At 38.8% G+C, this 26,698-nt stretch overlaps 1 protein-coding gene across 2 annotated transcripts; it reads right to left on the bottom strand.

Annotated features, from left to right (window-relative positions):
* Positions 1 to 141: 141 nt before the first annotated feature.
* Positions 142 to 26,535, bottom strand: slc16a4 (solute carrier family 16 member 4). Of its 2 annotated transcripts, none has more exons than XM_072367162.1 (11): positions 26,175 to 26,535; positions 25,818 to 25,894; positions 22,156 to 22,292; positions 15,699 to 15,831; positions 15,087 to 15,219; positions 14,483 to 14,626; positions 14,151 to 14,312; positions 13,416 to 14,066; positions 7,894 to 8,105; positions 4,791 to 4,884; positions 142 to 1,378 (listed from the first exon to the last, which is right to left on the bottom strand). In XM_072367162.1, exons 4-11 carry the CDS (start codon positions 15,813 to 15,815, stop codon positions 1,170 to 1,172), a joined length of 1,722 nt encoding a protein of 573 aa, XP_072223263.1. In that variant the 5' UTR covers positions 15,816 to 15,831; positions 22,156 to 22,292; positions 25,818 to 25,894; positions 26,175 to 26,535; the 3' UTR covers positions 142 to 1,169. The 2 variants fall into 2 exon arrangements, with proteins under 2 accessions (XP_072223263.1, XP_072223262.1); XM_072367161.1 differs by having other exon boundaries at positions 25,818 to 25,891.
* Between the last annotated feature and the right edge of the window lie 163 nt (positions 26,536 to 26,698).

The following is a 26,698-nucleotide window of genomic DNA, read 5'->3' as shown; positions in this document are numbered from 1 at the left end:
ACGGATGTTGGAAAGTCAGCAGCTGAAGCATTAGTTGACATGTGAACACTGCATGGAGGTTACATCATTTGAAAGCATAGTAAGAGTGACTCTAAGTCAGTGCAAGTTCAGTGTAAGTGTTCACTGAATTTCCATAAGCATAAAATTTCAAATATAATTCTAAAAAAGCCAACAAATATGAAAAACTGAGCTAACTTCAACAAGTACAAATGGTGGGAGTTAGACAAAAGTACAAATGTGTATGAGTTTGAGTATGAAGGAGTTGAGGAAGAGCAAAAAAATATGTGACAGCAGAAGTAGATCAGCAGATACATTTCTGAGGTGAAAGGTTGAAACATAAAAGATATTCTAAAAATCTGAACCAAACGTTGAGAGCACTGATCTGGATGAAAAGTATGTTGAAATAGTTTTTAAAAAAAAAAAAGAATCTGGATTATTACAGCTCAACACAGAAATACCATCAGTGTGCGTCGTTGACAGTTAAATGCTGGCACATGCCTTCAATAAACTGAAAAGATACATTTCCCATTAAACTATGTAAGCTATTGTGCTTTTTTGGCTTCATATACAGGATTACACATTGTGTCAGAGGAGCAGGCAGCATTAGCATGGTTGCTCAGTATGTTGAGTACCTGGCAGTTAAAGATCAGAGGAATTGTCATGCAGCATAATCACAAATTGGCCAAAAGTGGGTATTGGTGAGCACAGGTTTACAGATACAGGTAAAGGCTTCCCCGGACATCAGGTGCAGCATTCCTCCATCAATGCCGACATAGAAAAACCAACTGAAGACAGGATTTTTTTTTTTTTAGACCAGCTGCTCAGTTTCTAGCAGGAAAACACTGCTGCAAAGTCAGAGCAGTTTCGTTGATGCACTGGAAACTGTGATTATTTTTTTGTTGAATAAATTATGTCAGGATTTACTTCAGTTTTGATGCTTGTATTTCTTGTATAAGAGGGGGGGGGGGTATTTTGCAGAGAATATAATTTTGGCTTTTTAAAGACTTTGCATGATCACATGTTTTCATCATGTGACTGTGAGCCTGTCGCCACACTCCAGTTGTACTTAATGATGATGGTCCTGACTTTAAGCTGAACTTCAGAGTACAAGGTATGCAGGCCTGTGGTAATGAACATGTTGGTTCAAGATCCTTCCCTGGAATTCATTCCTACACAGCGCCGTTCTGCAGGTGGTCAGGGGTGAAGCATCCGTTGGTCTTGCAGCTGCTTTCTGTACTCTTTGTCTGGGACAGTTTTTTCCTGGCCTTCCAGCGCTGAGCCAGTGGCTCCAAGAAGAGGGAGAGGGAGGAGATCAGGTAGCAGAGCCCCGCCAGGTAGAAAGAACAATCATAAGTCTGAGTGTAGTCGTATAGGAACCCTAGAAAAAAGAAACAACACGACTGTTCATCAGTGAAAGCTCATGTTTAATTTCATTGGTATATTATTGACGAAAAGGCTGCAGAAACCAAATAAAAGTATTGATAAGACTAGTTGTCAGCATTTCCATTCATTTGAAATAACATGTACAAAGAGGCTATGAAACAGGAACAATCTTGGTTTTTGCATTCAACAGTATCTAAATGGTGAAAAATTGTATTTGTAACCAAAAGTTTATGTTTCAAGCAATAATTACTCAATGTGTGCACATTTCATGGTCAGAATGACTGTTGCCCATAATCAAAAGCACAACATTTTGAATACCATCAGTAATGACAAACTTTTTGAACAATCTGAATATTTACATGAAATGCATACATTTAACAACAACACTGAATATAGAAATAGAAAATACTCAAAAGGTGGTCATTGACACAATTATTTGAACCATTTCTTTTCCTTTAATGTTTGTTTGCAGAGTGACTGTGCCTAAAAGCTTCTTGTAGCCATCCCGACACGATAAAAACTACCAGATCAGATAAAAGTATTTTAGATATCTTTTTCCCATGATCTCCACCTACCCACACAGACTGTTCTCTTTGAGTGCTGGGAATGTCCTCGATGTTTTATTACTGTGAAACATTTTGATGATGTTATGAAATGTGACGAGAGGTTTCAAGATCTTTCATCGTTTAGCTTAGCTTTTGGAATTATTATGTGTTTTTTGTTGGTAAATTTTTCATACAGCTCTCATATTTGTGATAAAGAAAATTAAATTGGCCAATTCAATCCACACTGACAGTGGAACTTTTTCATAATTATTCGGTTATTTTCGCATTATTTTCATTTTTTTGTCAAATGACATTTGAAATTTAAGTGAAATATTCCCGTTACACACATTTAGTTTATTTGCATTTCCTTCCTTCCTTCCTTCAGCTCACCGGTTATTGACTATCTCTAAATGTTTGTTCTTTTCCAAAACACTATCTTAAATTGAAGGTAAAGTACATACCCATGTCTATACAAGACCCCGAAGGCTTATACCTGCGCCACTGCTATTAAAATGCTCTGCTATTAAATGTTATTTGAGGATTAACTGGTTTCTAAAAGGCATGAAAAGTTAAAAATTAGCACAAGCAGCGTACCTTTTGCTTTCTCTACAATTTTAGAACTGAAATAAAAAGTTTAAGTTTAGCTCTCTTAAAGGGGAACTTCGGTATTTTTAAAACTAGACCTTATTTCTGGCATGAAATACGTTTATCTACTCACCGAGAACAGTTTGGCGAAAGTCGGCGTCCTTCGGGAAGCTATTCAGATAACTCACAATCAGCGTTTATCCATATAACGGAGTGAATTGGGCAAAGACGATGCAGCCTCTAAATAAGGCATTATCTGTCTTTATTTCACCGATACTTTAAGACGAATGAATGAACGAGCGTGTACTATAGCTCCGTTCGCTCATAGGTGCTGTTATGTGGCTTCTTCCGGCTATAGGAGAGCTAACGGAGTGATTTCTACACAGGCACTCTACTGTACACAAGTTTTCTAAATAGCTTTTGAAGGACGCCGACTTTCGCCAAACTGTTCTCGGTGAGTAGATAAACGTATTTCATGCCAGAAATAAGGTCTAGGTTTAAAAATACTGGAGTTCCCCTTTAACTTTCACCAGCCATCATTAGTTTATTAGAGTTATGACATGTTCAGTTATGTGTAAAAAGGGATGAAAATAAAACAGCTTGATCTTGAACTCTGGCCCAACAACCAGCACTAAACCGGTGCCTGTCCCACTGAAAATAAAAGCATTAAAGAGCATTGTGTTCTGTAATTTGTAATCCCGATCCACAGCAAAATAATTTATCATTTCTTCCTTTGCGCCTGTCTTAATTCTCTGCCAAGTTTCATACTAGACTGCAGATAACAGATAAATCTCTGTGCATTGTGTATCGGGAAGTCTGACATAGAAACAGCAGGCACTTTAAAAACATGTGACTTCGCTGATGATTGGATGGAGCATGTATTTATTAAAGTTATGGACAAACTTTAACCAATCGAATGTACTAAACGAACCAATTATTAAATAAGAGCTGCCAGTCTTGATTGTCATCATGCCTAAAACCTGTCCGTTGCTACCAGTAAAGAACATTAATTGGTTCAAAATTCTGTACATGAGCCACAAAAGGACAGTGGTAAGTCTGATAAGTTAGCTTATGCTCGTGGCAGAGAGCCTGCAGGTCTCACAAGAATCTAACTGCCTTGCAAGGTACATAAAAACACCTCAGAGCAAAAGAGTGAAACTGATCTAATTAAAAAAATCAGGTTTGAGCTAACACTTGAGCTACTGACAACAGAGACAGTTCACAGTTTGAGCCCAAGGCAAGAAGATTTGAACAACAGGAATACTGCCGCACCTTGCAGTCTGTTAGTACAGCAAAAAGGACGATCCATGGTTTGTCAAATGTTTGTTTTAAAATGTCATACTACCCTAAAGGGGATTGTTAGTCAGGTTTCAACAATTCATAAGCTTCTTTGAGGAGACTAGTAAACAACAGAGGGCAGAGACCATAACAGCAGACCCCCTCACTTTAACTGGTACCAAATGTTTCCCATTAGGAGAAGAGGAGTTCTTTTCCTAGAAGTACCCAAGATAGTCAAAGACTAAACGCCTGGCTGAGAGTGTGTGTTTACTATTAGGACACATGCTTATTTGGTTGAGTGTTTACTGCTCCACATATCAAAGAAGACATCACTTGATCAAGAGTCAGGCAGATAACATACATATTACAGATACATAATAAATTAGACTCCAATCACATGTAAAAAGTAAGCACTATAACACAAAACCAGATTGCAGATTAGAAACTGCTCTCTAAGACAAGCAAAGCCAAGCTGCCATCAGTTACATAAAGTAATCAAACCTACTATGAATACAGTTCTGTCATTTCATTTGACTGATTTGTTGGCAGGAGGAAATTTAACCCAATAACCCCTGTGTGCATTTTCCTTAAAGCAAACCCAAATTTCCAGAATGGAATACTGAAGTTATTTCTCTCCTGTATGTTTTAGTTTTCACGCTCCATACACACAGACAGGCAGTTACAGACTCTGAGGCACTACAGAGAATTTAGGGCACAATGAAAATATGTGCTACAAGATATGTAAGTTCATAAGGAAGCCTGTCAAGTACCTCCCCTTCCAGTCTTTAACACCCTGTCTTGAGCTCCTCCCACACACACACACACACACGCACACACAGAAACATACCAAACTTTGTCTGTAATAAATCATTTTACAAACATAATGTCATGGTGATCATCCAGTGCACATGTAGTGCATATGAACGTATTTGTGTACATTTGGAAAAGTGGGTCAACATATGTATCTCCTGAAAGTTTCCCAAGAAATGATTCACTCACCTGCCAAAGGAGGCCCAGTGAGACAACCCAAGCCAACAAAAAACATGGAGAAGCCCATGGAGTTATTGAGTTTCTCTGAGCCCACGAGATCAACCTGCAGGGCAGAAACACAAATTGTTTATGAAACCCTTATGTATATTAAGACCTACATACGTATAAGACTAATGACATCTTCTTTATTGTTTGTGTCAAACAGTTGCAAAATGATTTGCACAAATTCCTGGACTGTATAAATCAAACATGTGCAAAAACTTAAAAAAACAGCAGGCACGAGGCTCAGTTTAGCCCTTCGACTCTTTTATTGTGAGCAATGTTGTTGTAATATTTTCAGAATGTGCTTTGATATTGTGATTGATTTGATTTTATAAGCAACACGTTTCCTAAAAAAATACATTGTCTGCAAGAGTTATGTTAATCAAATGCCTTTCTATATTGTTCAGCATTAACTATGCATTCACAGATGTGCAATTTACTAAAGTCATGTACACTAATGTACCCCGTTATTGTCACAAATGCTGGATTTTTAACCGACTCTTAAGCCTCGCAGAGACAGCCGACATGAGTTCCCAAGAAAAGTTTTGATGGATCAGACGACAGGACAGTTTTTCACTTCACCTCGGTCCGCTTCAAATTAGCTTGGGCCCAGAAAAGACAACAACTTCCTGAATTGTGTAATGAACTGTGATCACCTCATCACATGGTTTTCAGAAATGCTCTACTGCCTGAATGAAGATCATGAAGATCACAACTATGAAATACCGGTTTTCAGCATTGTCTCAGTCTGTTAATAACATTACGTTCTGTGAAGATGAAATCTCTAGACTATTCATAACTTTATGTCAGGAAACATCTTTCTTAAATTGCTCGACTATTTACCTACGTACTCACAGAGTATTGAACCTCTCCCCATACTTCCATCTGAAAGATTCTGTACTGTGTAAGATGTTTTGCAAGGTGTTGTTTTTTACAGAATTGCATAAAACTATTCTAGTTTTCTGTGTTGTTTTTCCAGTCCCACAACAATCCTCTGCTTCAAAACTGGCATTTTAGAGTGTCCCAACTTTTCCACAGTCCATGGAAAAAGGGTTGCATGAACTGTCATCTTAAACAGCTTAGAACACCTTTGAACAAAGTTTATGATTTGTTATTGTAGATCTATTTGATCCAAATTGGGCTGATCCTGTAATATCCCGCAATAAATAGTTAATTTAGATGAAATACAGTAAATTTAGATGAAATACAGTGAGGCATGCGTGAGTGTTCTGCTGCGCTTAGCAGAATGAAACAGAACTGAGGTTTTTCTCTCGTAGGAGAGCAGACGTCTCACGAGGCTTTGCTACACTGCAGAAGACACATATTGATGTCTAAACCTAAAGTAAACAGTCAGAAAGACTTACAAAAGACTCAGAGGGGCGCAACAATCTATTTTCATGATAAACCGCCAACAAGGTATTTTGCTTGACTTGCATAATGCTTCATGTGTCATGTTTGTGCTGAGCACACTCAGGATTTTCTTACTGTTTCCATACTATGCTCCATTTACCGGTAATTCTTTTATTTTTTGACAGCTCTGATGGCGTGACAAATGCATATATATGCACCTCAGAGAAACAAGATGTTGCCCAATAAACGCGAGATTCAAAGAACATGTTTTTTTTGTCATAAAGACAGATACAATCAGCGTAAGGTTAGTCAATAATACAAATAATAACAGGCATGCATTTCACTACTTCTAAGATTTAGTGAATGCAGCTCCTCTGCTGAAAAACATGTCAAACATTTTGGAGTGACTGCAGGTTTCAGATCAGTGCTTTATTTTGGTGATAAAATCAGACTGTGATTTCTTAGGTTGTTTCACGTCATTATTTAGGCCCAAAGGCATGTCCTGGCCTTTGAGACCACACCATTGAAAGCTGAAATGAAGCCATATGCCCTTTTCTAGTTTCTGGACTGATATGATCTAAAGATACAGTACACCCAATGACTCAATGTGTTGTTCCACCCTTTCCGGCAGTTGGGAAACATCTCCAACAGCATCCTACTGCAACTGCTACTGTTATTTCACCTGATGGGCGAGTCTCATACCATCAAGTTTCGCTAGGTAAAAGAAGCACTGAATGATAGTATTATGAAACTCATGGGGGTGACACAGTGTGGAAAAATGATATTGAGAAAGCGCACTGTGGTAATATATAAAGATGACTCTGTAGCGCTCAACAACCCTTACTCATCTTTCCCAAATAACTTGTTTGAATTTACTCTGCTCTGCAATGTAAAATGATAAAGAAAACGTTCATCACCTCTTACCTAAAACATTTCTTATAAGTTTAAACACTTCATGTTGTTGGTTTGTTGTTTCCTTATTACTTGCATGCAAGTTCCCTAGGAAAAAAAAGTCATAATTGGAAAACAGATTTTCCATCCTCCAAGAGCTGTTGGTTTTGCTGAGCACATGAGCAGAACATACTAATACATCTCTAAACTTGCTGTATTGCCCCATGACTTTGGTCCAGACTCAAATATCACATCAACTCTCAGATAACTTGCCAATACATTTTGTAGACCCTCTCATTTTCCCCAGAGGACAAAGTGTTCTGGCACTGACGAACCTTTTACTTTCCCTATGTCAGGTCAGTTTTTATTTTATCCTGTGAAGTATCCAAAGGTCTATTTGATAGATTGCACTAAAACTGTGTACAAATATTCATGTTTCCCACAGGATTAATTGTGATTACTTTGTCAGTATCTTTTTACTGCTTCCTTCAGGTAAAAATGTGTTTTTTAGAACAAATTCCTAAAGTTAATGAAGTGATCATTAAAATATTGTTGTTAAAACTGGGAGTATGAGTACGTTTGAGCTGTTTGGCAGACGTGCTGCTCACTGACTACAGATCTTTACAGGTGACACACAGTGGAACAGAAGTACACCTATAGAATATCAACTTTCACAGTTCATTGCATGTGGTTTTCTTTTAATTTGATTCGAAAGGTATAAAACAAAACAAGGTGCAAATTAATGCTGTACAACCATGCCGGATGGGTAATCTATGTTGACATGTTTCAAGCAAGAACAATGTATTTGTTGAGATGGGTGGATCCTTACTAGGACAGGAAGCAGCAAAGCCATGTAGCCGCCACAGAAGATGGCAAAAAAGACAGCATAGACCATCAACAGGATGTAGGAGGTTGCCAGTGGGGAGAGCAGGTTGACCAAGCCACAGAGGATCAGGTAGGCTTTGTGGTAGTGGTATTTATGGAACAGGTTCCGGTCTGTCACCCAGCCTGAGGCCAACTGGGCGACGGTCTCTGTGATACCTGAAACAGTAGCAAAGGTAGATGGACAAGAGAATGACAAACTGGGACAAAGTTAACCCTAACCCAAAGTACAGCTACAATTGAAATGAAAATTTAAAAAATGAACAAAAATAAGCAATAGAGGCAGAAGTGATATTTCAAATGGTTTAATTCAGTGTAAGATGAGAAGGAATTTGCAAGATAAAGATGAGTAGAGGTGAAAGAGTGTAAAACGGTGAAAGCTCAGTGATTTCAAAAGGCTGCTTAATGGTAATGATCAATCAATACATACCAATTCAAGACACACATTATAAAAAATACGGGGTGTTATTCTTATGTTTACACTTAGACTACATTCAGGACCCCTTGGGATAAAACTAATACAGCTGAAATGGATTATCCTGTTAAAACAAAAAGATTTTCCTGGCAGTTTACTTTAAAAAGCCGTAAGAGAAGAGAGTTGAGAGAAAAGTTTTTCTATATTTGGTAAAAATCCTTTTTTGTTTGTTTTTGGATTAAATAAAGAAAACATTACTCAATGACACATCAGCTTACACTTTTTAATGGAACAGGGACTTATAGTGGATCATCTTCTAGCCTGTTACAGACTGACACTGGACCAAAAGACAACAGCAGTAAAATTGGCTTTTTCAGTGTAGCTGATATGTTAACCAACATGAAGCAGGAAGAGTTCAGTTAACTGCCAGTGCACTTGGATAAGGTCTTGCCAGAACTTGGATAAGGTTTTGCTCCTTTATTTTTGATAAAATTTTCAACAAACATTAGATTATCTTGAAATCTGTTACACCCCTTCTTTCCAAATGGATGACCTACAGGGGGTTTTGAGAATTCTTAACACTGAATATTGCACCATCACCATCATTTATATGTCATCCTATTGCGATAAAGTCTTTTTTCATTAAATGTTGGAATTGATAGACAAAGTTGTAAATGCTGCAGCAGCAGAATGCAGTGGTCAGAACTGCACTTATCTGCACAGGTATCAAATGTGAAGTTGTTGTCCCTGTTCTCTGACACGAAATTGATGTGTTCAGCTGTCAACATCTGCATCATCACACCCAGCAAACTATTCATTACGCACACCATCTTTTTTGATTGATCTCTGGCCCTGCTTCGGAATGATGACTGAGCAGATATGGACTGCTCTCTGCTGAGGTCAACTGGAACGCGATGCCATGCAGAAACTGCAGTGGTGTATTGACTGTCGCAGGAATAGCTACAAGCAGGCAGCGCTTAGCCACTAATCAATGAAACAAACTGGTTCTTTGCAGATCAGAGTAACCCATCCTTTGTACAGCCTCTGCAGTGCAACTCCACAAGCTGCATCCACTAACACTGGGCTTTAAACCACAACAGACCATGTTGAATATGAGTCTGCACAGAGCATGCATGCTTACACCAGTTATTGTCTACATAATTTAAAAAGCAGATGATAAGTTATGACAGCACACTGTGTCCTCATTCTTTAAGGCCCTGAAAAAAGCCTGGATAAGAAAACAATGAAACACTTCATCAGTGAACACCTCTGCTCCCCTTACCTAACAGGACCTAAAACATTCCTCTTCACCGAGGTTAGAAAGATGACATGAGGCAGCTGTGCAATGTTTATGTGTCCTCCTTTTGTGACCTAAGACACGTCCTGGAGTGTCCCCTGCTTGCGTACAGACAAGTTGTGAGTTTGTTTGTGTGTTTTAGCCCCAGCAGGTTGGTTCAGCACTGCAGCTGTTCCTGTTCAAACTTAGTACAAAGCTGTTTAAATTTGCCCCCTCTAAGTAGCAGCGCATCAAGCAAAGTGCATCAGAGACATTGGTTCAGTCCATTTTTCTCCACTGGGCCTTCAGGTAAAGAGGTTTTTAAGGTTGGTGCTAGATTAAATCAGCTATTAGATCCGATTTATGAAAACTCTAACAATCAATCACTGCACAAAGTTCCTCCGACTGATCCAATACAACATTTACCATTTGTAAATTCATCTGGCCATTAACAGGCCCTGGGGGGCTGCAAGACACAGAGACATGCCAATCAATTTGTCATAGGTAGGGGCATTTTTGTCAAAAGATTAAAGCAAGGAATTATAATTGGCATGTTGGTTTTCCCAGCTTTTCTGAAGCTTTTCAGTGCTCCTCTGCAAAGCATAAGCCACTTTAGAACTGGACTCAAACAAAACTGGGAGCCCCTCTTGTCCACACGCCAAAGACTTTACTCAGTTAGCTGTTGCTTAGCGACTCCAGTTAGCTCGAGCGTTGGTGGCGGAGAACTGTTGAGCACACTGACCCGGATGATAGTGGCCTCTCCTTCCGTCAGCCAAGTTGATGACAACGCTGGGTCAGAAAAAGAGGGACAGCGGGACACGAGGATTGTGGCTTTGTGGTGTGGGTAGCACCCCATGTTTAAAGCTCTGTCCCTTTTTCTCCCTCATTACAGTGCACATGACCAATGAATGTGACAGAACAAATGTGTCTAAGTCAAAAGAATCTACCAATGTTGCTGCGTGCTGGCATAAATCTCATAGAAGTTAACCCAAAGAGCTTTGGGGAAAATTTAGACAACTTTATCCTTTAGATTTCTGTCACAGCAGCATTATCTGATCCCGAGCTTTGGCTCAATTCCTCAGTATGTGTTTCTGGGTCTTTGTGGTATACAGCTGCTGTTTCACATCAAATGCTGACAAAAGAATACAAATTTCACAAGCATACATGTAAGGAAAATGACCAACATTCATTACATCTAGGCTTGACTACTGTAAAGCTCTCTAAGCTAGTTGCCCAAACAATTCTCTGAAAAGATTTTAGTTGCTCGAAAATACTGTGTTCAGAGTACTGACTGGTGCTACCATGAGAGATCACATTTTTCCTGGTTTAGCCTCTTTAAATTGGCTCCCTGTATAATTTAGAATAGGTTTTAAACTCTTTCTTGTTACATTCAAAGCTCTGAGTGGCATAGCCCCATCTTTTCTGAGAGAGCTGTTTTGTCCCCTATTATCCAAATAGAGCTCTTCGCTCCCAGACAGCAGACCTGCTTGTGGTTCCCAGAGTCTCTGGGTGTAGATTGAAGGGCAGAGTTTTTAGTTTTCAGGCTCCTCTTCCATAGAACCAGCTGTCAGTCAGGTTATGGAATACATACATCATCTCCCTGTCTATGTGTAAAACTTACCTCCTTGAAAAAGTCTTTGATTTCCTAATCTGCTGTGCACTACATTTCTTAAAATATAGTTGTCCTTTATTTACTTTTAAACCTTTGGTATATTCAAAATGATTGTTTTAACACTTATCAATGACTCACTGCTACTTGCAAATTCCCTTTATATGTGTTGTGATTTTATCTTTCAATGTTTTATACTTTGTTTTAATTTTAGGTTTTGCTCTGTAAATCACCTGAAGTTGTATTTGTTTTGGAAAAATGCTTTACAACTAAAGTTGTGTTGAAGTACACAATTTGTCTCGAAGCTAAAAATGTATCCCCTGAAAAAAAAATCTAAAACCTTACATGTCATCAAGAGCTAAATAAAGCCTTGCTGAATTTAATCACATTACGTACCGAAAAGATGAAATATGAAAAAAGAAATGTATGAAATGTCAGTTTCTCTTGTGATCAACTGCAACAAATTAGTTTGTGTTATAATTCTTATTTAAAAAGCACATTTCATCAAAGGCAAGACTGCATCTGACTCTCTGCTCACAACTGATTAGCAAGGGGCATATTATAAAACAGGAACGTGTAAATACACAACTGCATTTCAATTATTCACAAGGCCTGACCAAGCACGGACAGAATTACAAGTACATGTGGTGGCTGGTCGAAATGTTAATACTGTTTTCTGGTCATATGGAGGGGCCTCATCAATAGTATACTGCTGAACCCACCAGTCCTGGCCAGTGGACCAAAGTTCAGCTTTTATGTAAGCACATTCATTACATAAGACTGCAGAGTCTGAGCAGCTCACAAATAATTAATGCCTAAAAGTTGACTGAGCACTTCTTTGCATCACTTCTAAGATCCAGTCTGAAAGAAACCTGGTGATACCCCCTTCACAGTCCATGCTAGAAATCATATTCAAACACATGTGGGCAACAGTCCACAGTCTGTTAAACAAGGACTCTGTCAGATCTGTAAAGTGTGTTCAACTCTTTTCATGATGACACTCAATAAAACCAAGCAACTTTGACTTTCAATAAAGGGAAAAATACTAAATTTATCCAGTACAATTACCACAGACTTGGCATTTAGTTCTAAAAGTAGTACACAGCTTTTGCACAATAAAATTTCCATTGGGTGGTTTAACCTCAAACTTACTACTGATACGTTCTCTTTAAAAAAAGACTCCCATGTATGTATACTGGGACGAGGACAGTGATCCAGTTAAATGACCAAGTTGAGCTGTAACCACAGCTTGATTCAGCTACGCGTGTAACTCTACTGACTGATGGCTGCAAGGAGTTCTTTCTAGAACATCTCTGCCTCAAAGAGACTCCGCTTCAAAAAGAGTAATCATGAGATACTCAGTCAACACATCTTTTCCATGTTCCATTTTTCCTCATCATTGTGGTGTGAGTAACAGTCACTTCTTCAGAGGACTGGTGGTCATGTTCAAAATAATTACATGATTAAATTAATATCAGGCCACAACAATTTGTATTTTTGTTTAATCAAGTTTTGACTATTACTCTTCATCTCCACCCTGTTATCCAACTATTGGATAAGTTTTGCTCTGAAAGGACAAAGATGGTGATGGATAAATGGTGTATTTGGCAGTTCACAAAGTAATGGTTGACATCACAGTGACCACATCCAGCTCTTGTAGTATACAATCTATAGGTGTTTATGGCTGAAACCACATTATCTTTTGACAAAATATTTCTGTGTGTATACCTAGTTGCCTGATATAGCTGTTTATGTCTAATTTTGGATTACATAGCTTGTAATTCTGTAATTTTCCTGTCATAATCATTTTAGTGAAATGTTTTTCATATTTGAAACAGCTAATTTTCTTACTACACATGCAGTTATGGAGACTTGAGGAAGTTTCTGCATACATTACTTAAGCTTTTAAACTTTTTACTGTGCAGGTTAAACCCATGTGATAAAAAGAGTTTATTAGGAACTTTGAGAGATGCTGATCGTGTTTTGTTTTGCATAAGTTCCAGTCTTTATGTTAACTAATCTTACTGGTTGCTGATAGCTACTCATTTACTGTACAGCTCTGACTGGGGTAACATTTAAATTTAGTTAAAAAAGCAAAAATATCTATCTATTTTTCTCTTTACAATCAACAAAAATTTGGTTGGCTCTTTAGTCTAATGTAAGTCTCACCTGCTACAGAGATGATAAAGGAAGCATCCATGGCATCGATGCCCAGGGTTCTGGCTCTGGCAGACAGGTGGAAATAGGGGATGAAGTAGGCCAGCTGACTGAAGACCAAGGACCAAGTGTAGATGCAAAAGAATGGGTTCTTCAGCAACGAGAAATCCAGTATTTTGTTTTTTGTGATGGTCACCTCACTCGGCATGCTGGCATGCGAGGGAAAGCCCACAATGGTGGAACCATTCATGCTGCTATTAAGCTCTGCTAGGCTGTCTGGAGTTGTGGGTTTACATTGTTCCGTGTCATGGTGGGGCTCATGACCATTAACACCATTGAGGACCAGTCTGGTTAGTTCAGGATTCAGTGACTGGTCCTCAGGTCCCTGAGTACATTCCCCACTCTGGTTATGAGTGTCCCTTTGAAGTGGAGGAGAGGACTGGAGAGAGTCTGATATGGAGACACCGTTGGATAAGTGGGAGGAACCACTCAAGCAGTTCTTAGAGCAGTCCTTCTCTTCAGAGCTCTTGATGGAAATAGCAGGGCTTTTTTGGATGGGTGAAGAGGTAGGGTTTGACACAGATGACCTCACTTTGATGGGTCGCAGAAGCATCCCAGAGGCCACGAGGTTCAACATGAGACCTCCGAGAATCAGCATTGCCCCTACAGGTGGCAAAGAGAGCTCAGGACCTAAAATCTTTCTGACACAAATACTGACACATTTGTTGAAAGATTTGTCTTACCTACCTTGCCAAGCATATTTATCAAGAAGGAGCTGAGTAAATGGGGCAAGCGCAAAGGTCAAACCCATCCCTGAGCGCCCAATCGCATATGCTGTTGCCAGCCTTCTTCTGAAGTACAGTGCTGTAACTACTGAGAATGATTGGTATAGTAGTGCAAAGCCCATTCCTAAGAAGAGAAAACAAAGATGGCATGATCAGATTCTGTCAGTCACAGGAACTTAGTGGTGGATAAGTGAAAAAAAAAAGAATTCAAACACCCTACTGCCATCTGAAATAGATCCCTCAGCACAGCATCATCAAGCGTTTTTTTTTAACTTACTGCATTTTTCAACTCACCAACTATCACTCCCATGCTGATGTAGAGGAACACTACGCTGTTAGCGAAGATACTTATGATGAAGCCTCCACTAACCAACACTGCCCCTGTGATTGAGGTCACCCTGACTCCCACCTTGGCACAGGCCACTGAGGCGAGGGGTGCTAAAGACACAACAGAAAAGAAAGTACAAAAAAAGGAAATTTCCCAATAAATATCTTTTAAAGTTAGTTACTGTCAATTATGGGAATATCTTAAGTTAATCATTGCAATTTACTTTTTTATCAATTTTTTGTAATTTATTGTTAACATATAACTTATAGTAAAACTATAGTGAGCCAATGTGCTACAATGAAGGGATTTCTTTGGGAAGCTTTACGTATAAACGTAATTCAGAAATATATGCATAAATATAATAAAAAATCTAACATTGGGTTTCAGGCCCTACATCATTCATTACGGTGCTGAAACATGCAACTCATTGACTACAGTTCCTTACGTGAAGAAAACATTATTGCATACTAAGGAAAGTCCAGTCTACAGACTTAACAAAGAGTAAAATTGGGGGCGTATGAGCTAGAGATAGCCTTTTTTTATTTATTCATTTATGTTTTTAAATCAAACCTCCAGACAGACGCAGACTCGACATGATGGACCCTATCCAGCTGATGCTCTCTGCTGAGCCTCCAAACTCATCTTGGAATGCCACAAAAAAGATCCCAAAGCTTTTCAGCGTGCCCATCACAAGGACGTTCACCTGCACATACACAAAAATTAGAGTAGATTGATATTTTCCTGGTTGATTTCCTATCAGGACATACTAAAGCTACATGCAGTGTGTGCATACATTAGTTTCCTGCTCATGCTGACAGAGAGACCTAAAAAATTTAAAATTCATCCAAAGCAACTTACAAAGAGTGAATAATACTCAATTTGTTTAAGTATCAAATGCTGAATTTATACAAAAGCAAAAAGCACAAGCAGAACAGGTAAAGAAGTGCAGATAATCTGCCGCAATGCTGAATGGAGTCAGATACGGCCTGATTTTTCATATGTTGAAAAAGCAAAACATCTACAACGTAGACATGTTCAAACAACGCTAGTGAGTCATCCATGTGTACAGGTTTAGCAGATTTTAGCAACATAAACATCTCTGAGAGACAGTCAGATTAATTGGGAATCTTGATAATGAGTATTCACTGTTAAAAGATAAAGGATCACAAATGATTAACTTACCAGGAAACAATGCAGCACGACCATCCAGCCCCAACCTCCATCTGGAGGGTCTTCATACTGGATGTCCTTCTCCTTTTCCTTCTTTGAGGTCATGGCATCCTTTCTGAACAGATTCATGATGGCCTTTCTTTCACTTGGATACAAAACACAAAAAGCAAAAAATATTAACTTTATAAGTCAGTCCGTCATGTAACAGATTAGTCACAATACAACCAAACCTGGTTACTTTTCCACCTCTTTTGCCCTTATTAGAGTTACTGACCTGGACTGAATGTCTAAGCAGTGTTAACATTAAGCTTGTCTGTATCACAGAAAGAGCAAATATTTAATCATGTGTATTTCTAAGCTTTCGGTCAGCACTAACGGCATGTCCTCTGCATGTTGGGCTGACGATGATTTAACTATGAGTGACAAGAAAATATAATGAGTGATATAGATAACTTTACAGAGAAAAACCTGGTCCTGAGAAGGAGCTTCACAAGGATTTCGGACCATAGTGTCAGAAAAATGTGACTGACCAACTTTTTTTTAGTCATACTGTCACGGAGGCCCTTTTAAAAAAACTTTTTTAAAACCCAGGTATCGGCATTCATGGTCAAGAAATTATGTATATACTATGTATATACTCCTTACAATGATTAAATGTATCCAGCAAAGATTCTGACTTTTGCCAGCACTATGGAGGTATTATTTGTGGTTGCACTCTGGGACATCCAGTAACCTTGTATCCAATCCAATGCCCCCCCCCCAGAATTTTAAGTCTCAACAGAGCTGGTGAATGGTGGGCTGTGTCTTATCAGGCCACTAAAGCTGACCAATCAGAGGAGGATGTATCCCACAGAGGCAACTCTTTGGGAACAAGTTTATGGGAACTTTAAATCTAATCTGACAGGGTTATTTAACATACACCAGGCTACTGTAGAAATCAGAAAAAGCCCTGCATGTAAATTTACTGATGACCTGTATGATTATAACTCAGTATATGTGAAGCCATACTGCAAATTTACACAAAGACGATGACAGTGGAGAACTAATTACTGAATGTTCTTGTAACTGATGTCTATCCATATTGGCATCCGTTTGTGTGTGTTTATATTTGGAAAACTGCAACAACTAATGAAGTGGATAATTAAGCAGTAAGACTGATGATATGTGAAATGCACATATATTTTTGCTCCTCTCTACAAGGAAAAACTGAGAAACAGAGCCCCCAAATGGATACTGAAGTGGTGCCAGGGTCTGAGATAAACCACAAAGGGAAGCACATGCACTGATCCCCAGAAGACAGAAAAATGTGCACTGCGAGTGATGAGTAATAGCAATACATCATCTTTACCATCCTGTTACTATTTCACCAGTGTACAACAGAGTGACAGCTGACCATATTCCTGCCAAAGCTGAAGCAGAGGTATGCTTTTAGCGCCATGTATCTAACTGCAAGGTTGCTCAATCTGACTTGACTGAATGTTATGAAACCTGATGCAGAGGTGGAGCATGGGGAAAGGAAGAACCCCTTAAATTCTGGTGTGGATTAGTTTTTCTCTAAAATGTGTATTACTGAGAGCCTTGGAGTGCATTTCTACTTTGGTTTTAAAACCAGGTAACCAGTGTTGGTAATAACGGCGTTAGAGTATAACAACGTTACTAAGGGCATTATTTTTTTTCAGTAACCAGTAATCTAAATAATTACTTTTCCCATTGTTGCAATGGCGTTGCCATTACCAAAAATGTGAAGTGGTGTGTTACTACAATTCGGTGGAATGAAGCGCATAGTGTCAGGTTTTGGCCCCACATCAGCTGCCTGGAGAGAGCAGGAGTAGGCACGACGACGCCGTTGCAAATGGAATGATGATTGGCTGGGTGGGTGAATCATGCCCTGCTCACGCTGTCTCACTGCAAGCTCTGACTGCCAAACACAACAAGACAACGACGATGGCGACGAGCCAGGGAAGTACTACTTCTCACTCATTGAAATTAAAAACCAGAATGCTATAAACATCTTTGATGTTAAAGATGTCATAGAACGTAATAGCGTATGGAACTTGAAAAATAACGTCACAGTTACTTTGCTGAGTAAGTAGTTACTCTCACAATGAGGTAACTGAGTTACTAACTCAATTATTTTTAGGGAGAAGTCATTTGTAACTGTAACTAATTACTTTTTTAAAGTAAGATGACCAATACTGCAGGTAACCCTTCACTCTGCAACAGTTTATCATACTGCTGTAGTTTGTTTACATTCCCCAGGACTTTGCTCGCGTGTCATTTGTTACATTCTCCCCAAGAGATCTTCTGCCTACTGTGAAGCCGACCTCTAAAACCAGCCAGCGTTACAGTCCGAAGATGAACGGACATGTGTGTGCCGATGATGGTGTGCTGATTCAGCAATAAATGTTTCTAAAAATCCTTTATCTTCAATGATGGCTGTGGATTATCTTACATGATACCAAGATTCTCAACTGGCTGAAGATGTATGTGAAGTCTGTGTGAGCCAAATAAACCTATTTTGTGTTTTCTACTTGCAAAGATAGAATAGCCTATATCATTCTGCTGTACCTGATGAATAAGACCATGTGTCATCAGATCAAATATTAACCATAAGCTCTTCAGAAACAGAGCATGGCTTATGTGTTTATGCTAAACAACAAAAAAATCCACAATGTAGTAAATGCAGTTTTTCAGTGGATTCATGATCTAACCTTCACCTTTGCCATAATTATGAGGGTCCTGGATGATCAAACATAGGATCAGTTGCCCTCTGCTCACTTAAACTGCCCTGCACTCCTCCGAAAAGAAGTATGTGATATGGTTACAGTGCACATTATACATGAATACTGAGCAGAGCTGTCACAAACTCTGCACATAAATGACAGCAATACTGTGTAACACTTTTGGTGAAATGCATTTGTAACATAACAGTGTCACTCTGTACTAAAAACAAAGTCAAAGCAGTCATAGTCACATTTACGTATGTGCATGTATCGTTTTAAGGGGGGAGGAATGCCGCACATCTATCTAAACCTGTCTTTCTTATTCATGCTGCCAACATGTAGGGTGTGTTAACTTACAGATGACAGAAAAGCAAAGTCACCTTGAAAGAATAACAGCAGGTGGTGTCATAAAAGTTGTGTTTTTCATCAGACTCTTGTAACTCTGTGCGACTTAGGCGTGCATAAGAAGGCAGGGCCAAATTAGACGTAGCACAGAGCGGATTAAAAGTGGAATGAATTGGGCTAGTGTAATGCAAGGAAAGTATTTCCCCTCTATGTGGTGTTAACAAATTGTCCTCAAAGTGCTTGAGTGCATGTTCATGAATGTGAGTCTGAGGGTATGAGCGATAGTGGATTGGTTGGTAGAATTAACACCATGTTACCACAAACTAATACCAGTATATTCTCTCATCAACGTCAACAATTTTCATCGAGGCTAATCTAGATTTTTACCAAGGTTAGTCGGTGAATATCTTCCAAAATCCTTCCATATTTTACCTATATTTCATTTATAGAGCCATAAATTAAAAAGCATTTCCAGGCAGATACTTTTGATATTATGATATTTCACGGTCTGAAGGCCTGATTTATGAGTCCGTGACTGTGAATGATATCTACACTAAGTAAACTGAAAATATTAATCTTAAAGGTACAGTGCTGAGTTTTCTTGAGAGGCTGAAAACTGGTGCAGGAAGCTAGCCTGCTGTCCTTCACAAATCCACAAAAACAAAACAACAGTTTTTTTATTTGAGAATGGTATCAGTTGGCTCTTGGAAGTAAAACCAATAACCACGTTTTCCAATAAAGTATGTCAAACTACTACTTGAGAATAGTCTCAAGACTGTTGCTATGGTGATTGTGGATTTCTCAAAGAGTTCCACTATGCAGTCGTTACTGTTGAGATTCATCAAGATGGGGCATGGGTGAGGTAAAAAGGGTAATTACTGTAAAATGGGTATGGTTACTTGTAATCATAAATATCACAACATCTTTCAATCTTCATACCAGGAGGAATCTTTTAACACTATGTACTTTTTGAAACGTTCGTTGTGTATCATCTGCTTGCCATCCTTCTGAAAGTCTTTGCTCATGTCCTTAACACAAACCAATGGAGACACGTTAAGTTAATGCAGATAGTAAATCTTTTCGGTAGTCTAATGCACTTCATTTTCTAACCTACAGTGTTTGAGAATAAGACCATGTCAAAAGAATGAATGCTAACAGTAGCTTGCTTCTAACTTTAACCTATAACTTCAATTATAGTTTGGCTAACTGACAGGGAGGAAAGCCCAAAACAGTCAAACCAAACCTTGTTAGTCAACTTTTAAAGTGAGATAACCTCTGTGTTACCTATTTATTTTGATAATACAGCTAATTTCCACACGCTTGCCTACTATATGCCCTAGTGTTTAATGTCAGGAAATACATTACAGATTTGCATTAAGCTGAAATAATGGATTTGATGTATGATCATCTGCAGAATGCAGACATCACACGAATCAAACAAGACACTATGACGATTGTGAAACAAAATGAGTCATGGTAGTCGGTTTAGTTCATGGCCTTGAAATAAACTGACAAGAATGTAGTAATTTTCATGCTTGTAGCATCAATAGTAGCAGTTTGGCCAAAGGTTTTGGCTCTGGCCTAACAGGGGTCCTGGAGCTACAAATTCGAAATTTAAAGTTTCAACATCTACTTAAAGGTTATCCTGTCTTGTATACACATGATTGCTGGGGGCTAAACTGATTACACAGTCTGACAAAAAACATTCTGTGCATCAGTGCAATAAAACCACAGACTCATTTATTGCCACGTCAACATGACAAAAATAACAAACAAAGCTGTTAAGTTTGTTTTCAGTTATTGAACAAAGAATTTCAGGTTTCAGCGCCATCTTTAAATGGAATGGAAGATGTCAAATACTGCATCTCATAATTGATTTGGGTAGCTATATCAACTCAAAATACAGTTGCGTGACTCAACACTTGTCAATATATTCTTATTTTAGTGTACAAGAATAAAGAAACATTTGGGATATAAAAGTCTCGACCTTAATCCAGTAAAAAACTTCCTCAAAGCGCCTGCCTGCAATTCAGACCTTACACCAACTAAAAACATTTGTCAGATCATGATACAACAACAGCAAAGAACAAAGAAGACCCAAGACTATCGAGCAGCTAGAATCTTATATCACTCAAGAATGGGACAACATTCCTCTCCCACGGTTCCAACAACTGGTCTTCTTAGTTTACAGACTGTTGTTAAAAGATGGTTCCAACTATAAAACCTGTAACTTCTAACATTTGGTGTGTTTTCGATGTTGCCATGAATAAGTTACTGGTTTATGATATTTGCAAATCATTGCCTTCTGTTTTTTATTGACATTCAACACAGCATCCAACTTGTTTGGAATTAGGGTTGGACGTTGCTGTGAGGATCCTGCGGCAGAAAAGCCGCAACCTTTGAGAAACATCCACTTGCATTTTTACCGGAAATGACCTTTACTGAAATACAATAATAATTTGTCTGCAATGCAGACCCTCGAGTACCCTTATTCCAAGTATGAAAGTAACTATGTGCATATCTGCTGTCTGGGTTCAAAGCCAGCAACCATGAATAATAAATGATGGGGACTGAGTCGACAAGCCACTCACTGTAAAGGGAAGTTGAAGTTATAATAACACTACAGTAGGCTGAGTGAGAAATTCCACTGATTATCTTTAAATTTATTACCTTCTTTGGTTTGAAACTTGCTCTCTGGGTACCTGTATATTATCATACAGTTTTCAGTTCATTTATTTCTCGAACAAAAAACCTTTGTAGATTCCATAGCTTATCTCTCACAGGCATCTTATTTAGCTAGTTTGGACAAGATAAAGAATGACAGCTTGTGTCCCCACCTTCACTGTGAGCTCATAGAGCCTCTCTACAGAATTCATATCAGACCATAATCAAGGTAACCAATGCGATTTCTGTGACCCCAGTTGCACAATTGTTATTTGTTATTGCACAACACACGCAAACACACACTTCAGTTGTGGAAACAAATGACTCAAAGCTTTGGAGATCAGGGTAAGCACGCTTTGAGTTTGGCTGGAAAAATTGGGCAGGTTTCATTCTTATTGAGTGAGTTCTTTTGACCAAACATTTATTCTACTTGAAACAAAACACTTTGCATGTGATACCCAGGGCTGGGAGTGACAAATGATATAGAATACCGAAAAGGTGATAACTATGGCATCACAACAATAACAATAAATGAATAATAATAAGTATCAAATAAAAACCTTCTCTAACTATATGCTGTACCATCCACTGACAGGAGAACTCGGCTGCACTGAATGATTATGTTACACAAGTTTGCACACTTTACACAACATTTTGTTTGCTGTAGTTAACATGGATTTCTGGCTCAGCTTCTTTGTGGCTCAAAAATCTTCCACTTTGGGAGCTTATAGATTTACCTGTAATGCTGTCTCGGTAGTATGCCTGAAGGCACTGCAGGTGAAGATAAGACTCAGGAGTCCTACTTTCTTAGTGTCATTCTCAGTTTGGCCAAAGGGCTCATGGAACTATGGCTGCATCCAGATTAGCTTTATACCTACAAGAAGAACAACAGGTGAAGATGGAAATTATACAAGAAATCAACCATTAGGATTAGGGCTGGATAAGGACATCTGATACCTCTTTTTAATAGAACACCATCATAAAACAATAATTAATGATGAATTAACCATTAATAAAATCATTAATTACAGCCTACAGGTGTATACAAATGCAGCTCTAAATGCTAACTGATGCTGTTTTGTGAGTCTAATAATTATTTTGATCTTCAGCCCAGGAGGCAGTTTGGCAAAGCAGGATTAATGGCTAAAGTTCGACTTTTTTTAACTAGGCTTGACCATGGTAATATGGTGAACACATAACCTACTCCTGAGGAGTTTATGTCAAGAGTTACGTGCCACCCTTTAACAATTCTTCTCCTGATGATATCCCACGCAGCCAAAGTATTGAGTTAGTATTGAAGTACTGAAATCCATGCCAATTTCTGACAGTGTTGTCAAATTGTGAAATAACTGACAATAAATTAATCATTCAACAGTCATCTTATATTTTTGTCAATGTATCAAATTTAGATGTTGATCAAATGTTGGTATCTAAAATGTCAGATTTAACCAATGTACAGTATTGATTCAGGGACATCTTTCAGCATTTCATATATGCAACTTTGCAAACCTAACCTATGATGCCAATTATTCTTTTAAGAGAGAAGAAGGTTCTTCTGACAATCCTTCCAAACAAGCCATACTTTAGCAAGCTAACTGAAGCTTGTAGAGTCTTAGCTGGAGCACTTGGGTTGAACTTGCTGACACGTCCATTCCTGGGAAGATTAACAACTTTCTTAAATGTTTGCCACTTGTAAATAATCTTTCACACTTTAAAATAAATAGCCTTGAAAATGGCCTTATAACCCTTTCTAGATAGATGCTGATATCTTTCCTCTTCGGCATAGTGTCAACACGCACCCCAATGCTCCAGACCAACAAATCGACAAAACTTTTGCTTTTATAGAGGTGCTCACACTTGCTGATGATCAATTACTCCAGTGCATTTGACTTGTAGCCCTTGGGGGCTACAACCTCTTAATTCCTATGAAAATATGAACGTGTACTTAGCTTCTTTTACACAGTGTATCTTCATTTTAGTTTAGTTTTTGCTTAGTCAATAATGACACGTGTAACATGCCCAGTAGTGTTGTTCATCTAAGGTTGTTACTTATTTCCAGTACCTTTTTTTCATGTCTTTTACAACCTCGGACATGAAAGAAGGCATATTTATTTTTTTATTAGTACTCTGAGTAACTATAGAAGAGAATACTGAATCTATAGAATTTGATTTGGTCAAAAAATTTAACTGATTTTCATATTTTTATAGAGAAGCATTTGAGCTAGAAGCACTTTTGAATATCAAGTTAAAAGTTTGAGAGCGTTTTGTGCAGTTAAAGGACATTAACAACAAGCATGACATATTTCAACTTACTAACCTGCACAACTTGTCTTGCAGCATTCAAATCATGTCTTAATCGTCTTTCACCTCTCCTTTCAAACAAAATTGCTTTTCTCATGAATGATGAGTAAGGTAAGATTTTAAGATCAGATTTATTGTCATGCATACACACGAAATTTCTCCTCCGCTTTTAACCCATCCAGGTTGGCCCCTGTTGACACTCACATGCACAGGGTCACACACTCATAGAGACAGATGCCATACACTGTAGCAGTGGGCAGCCATTCACAGCGCCCGGGAGCATGGGGGTATGGTGCCTTGCTCAAGGGCACCTTGGCCATGACAAGGAGGTGGACTGACACCCCTCCACCTGTCAGTTTCACCAATCTTTTTGAGTGGCGAGAATGGGAACCCTGTAGAGCCAACCTTCGGGTTATTTGATGACCCACTCTAACCCCTGAGCCATGGCCGCCCTAATTGATAATCTAGGTACTTTGTACACAAAGTGTCAAACAATGTGTTAAACACGTCTGTTCAGGCCTGTAAACAAGCCTGAAGAAGAGAGCCTAAACAAACAAAGACAGACCTGAACTACTGATGAAGTGCCTGTTTTAGGTTTTATTGATCCAGCTAACACAAAAAAGTAAAGCCCTGGCTGTGTTGAATTTGCTATTTAGTACAGCAGTACAACCCTCTGAAGAGACAGAGCAGTTGAAGCTACTGGGAGTCTAATAGGTTTTACTGATATACGATCGTAAAAGTGAATCTAAATCTAAAATCTAAATGTTTAACCTGACGATTGTGCAGGAGAAAAGTTTGTCTTACATGCTTCTCTTGGTCCACTGAGAATAAACTCCTCTTCCTCCAAAATCCCAGCTATGCAAATCCCTCTTTGATAACAGGAAACCATGAATTAAAACCACAAACCAAATTAGCTAGATGTCTATCTGTTGCTGACATGTGAACTGTAGACATTTAAATAAAGTGAAGAAGCATTTACACCTACCCTTCAAGAAAAAGTCTCACCAACTCACCAAGTTCCACAGGTTTTAAGACAGTGTTTGCTAACATTCTTTCTGTATTCTACAGTACAGCATTATACACATAACATGTTTTTTTTTATTTTATTTAGTTACATGCATGTATTCAAAAATTGACACAAAGATTATTTAACTCAACTAATGGAATTCATGCCAGCAGTTTCACAAGAACTGTCAGCCTGAGGACTCTGTGCAGGCATGTCTTAAAGCGAATAACCACCACATTAACGGCATGAATACAATTATATAAGTGGGTGGTTCTGTAGAGCTGACTAGTTAGACAAAAAAAAAATCAAATTCTTGATAGAGCAACTTGTACAAAAAGTGGATAAAACAAACAGCACACTTTCAAAATAGTTTGACATCTGACACAGCAAAAGATTCAGAGCTGCCTTGGATTCAAATTTGGAAAACCGAGATGGAGAGTTAATTTATCAACTATGCTGATGTCATTGTAACAGCGGATTATTTATATACAGTATAGCACCCACCTAGCCCATATATAGGTTTTCATTTCCACTGCAACAATCTGATCTTGCTGACCATAAAAGTTTCCTTACTCTCTGATGAGATGAAATGTCCTGATCAGTCGCTCCAGGTGATCAGCAGAGGTGAACAAGTCTACACTTTAATCCAAACTGGACAGTTTTGTTAAATGGTGGGAGCACACCAGGTACTCAGGTACTCATGTACTCATTTACTTACATAGTAAAAAAAAAAAAGAGGATGTGGGCATGTTCTAACCAGGCCACTAACCTCTGGTGCAGATTAGGCATCATGGGTTAACTATTTCTTCCCTCGAATCTAACTTTGTACAACTAACTACTTTTTCTGCTTTAAAGTAACGATCACGTTACTTTTCATACAATTGTCAAAAACGACTCTATTGTTCAAAAATAACCAAACTTCAAAATATAAGCACGACTCCCTGCTGCTCTCACATAAGCTATACATCAGTTTTGAGGAATTGTGAGCTTATGTAGTGAATGCAGGGTGTTAAACTGTAAGCTGTGGGGTTTAGTCCTCAGCGACAAACGCAAAACCGCATTATTGTGGGGGAGAAAATAGGGTGTTCTTACCGTGTGTAGCTGTGGACCAATTGTTATCTCCACTTGACAGGCCTGTTGCATTGCGACCCTCGCTCAATTCAACTCTGCTGGGAGGCCAAGGAAAGGGACGTTCAGGCAGATGAGACACCGCAGGCTGACTGACACTTAAAATGCCTCTTTACAGGCGATGCGTCTCTGTGTGGAGAGACGCACAAGACCAAAACTGACGCAATTGTGGTGAAAAGTTTAAAGAAAAATAACTTTGGATCATGATGTATGATGAGGTTTTGCTTGTTTTTTTTTTTTTTACAGTGGAGTACTTCGATCTATTCACAATATTTACTGAATGTAATAAATAATAAGCGGAAAAAAGCAAGCACCACATACCTGTAATTCCTTTCCGTCCACGTTGACTTGCTTTAATTTCAATTTCTTTATTTCTTTCTTTTATCAATTAGTTTGATTTGACCGATAAGGTTTGGTTCTCTCGCTCCGGGGCTGTGAGTCTCTGCAAGGCGTGTGCGGGACCGGTGCGGGACTTTGCGAGAAACTGCAGCCGGACTCTTCTTTCCGAGGGTGACCGTGCCATAACTTCGCCTCTACGCACGGGAGTCAATGGATTGCATCTCACACCTCAGCCTCAGCATCGCTGGCTGTGCCGAAGAGCCGCAGAGAGCAGAGCCCTCACCGAGAAGAGCCACGTGACTGAGACGTAGCAGTGAACTCCATCTGAGAACTCAGAGGGTGTGAGGAAAAAACAACCTCTGCGGGCAAACCGTCGGAGCCACCGCACTGCACATACACCATACGTGGCTTTTCGCTTCCAAAATACCCGCAAGCAGTATCTTTAATTTGCCTTTATGTTCAGTTATACTGGCTGAAATCTCCTCAGCATTTGAGGCAACCTTTTA

The sequence above is a fragment of the Leuresthes tenuis genome, unplaced genomic scaffold, assembly GCF_036924035.1.
Source record: "Leuresthes tenuis unplaced genomic scaffold, fLeuTen1.0.hap1 SCAF_16, whole genome shotgun sequence".
Classification (NCBI taxonomy): Eukaryota; Metazoa; Chordata; class Actinopteri; order Atheriniformes; family Atherinopsidae; genus Leuresthes; species Leuresthes tenuis.
This window is presented reverse-complemented; position numbering and strand designations above follow the sequence as displayed.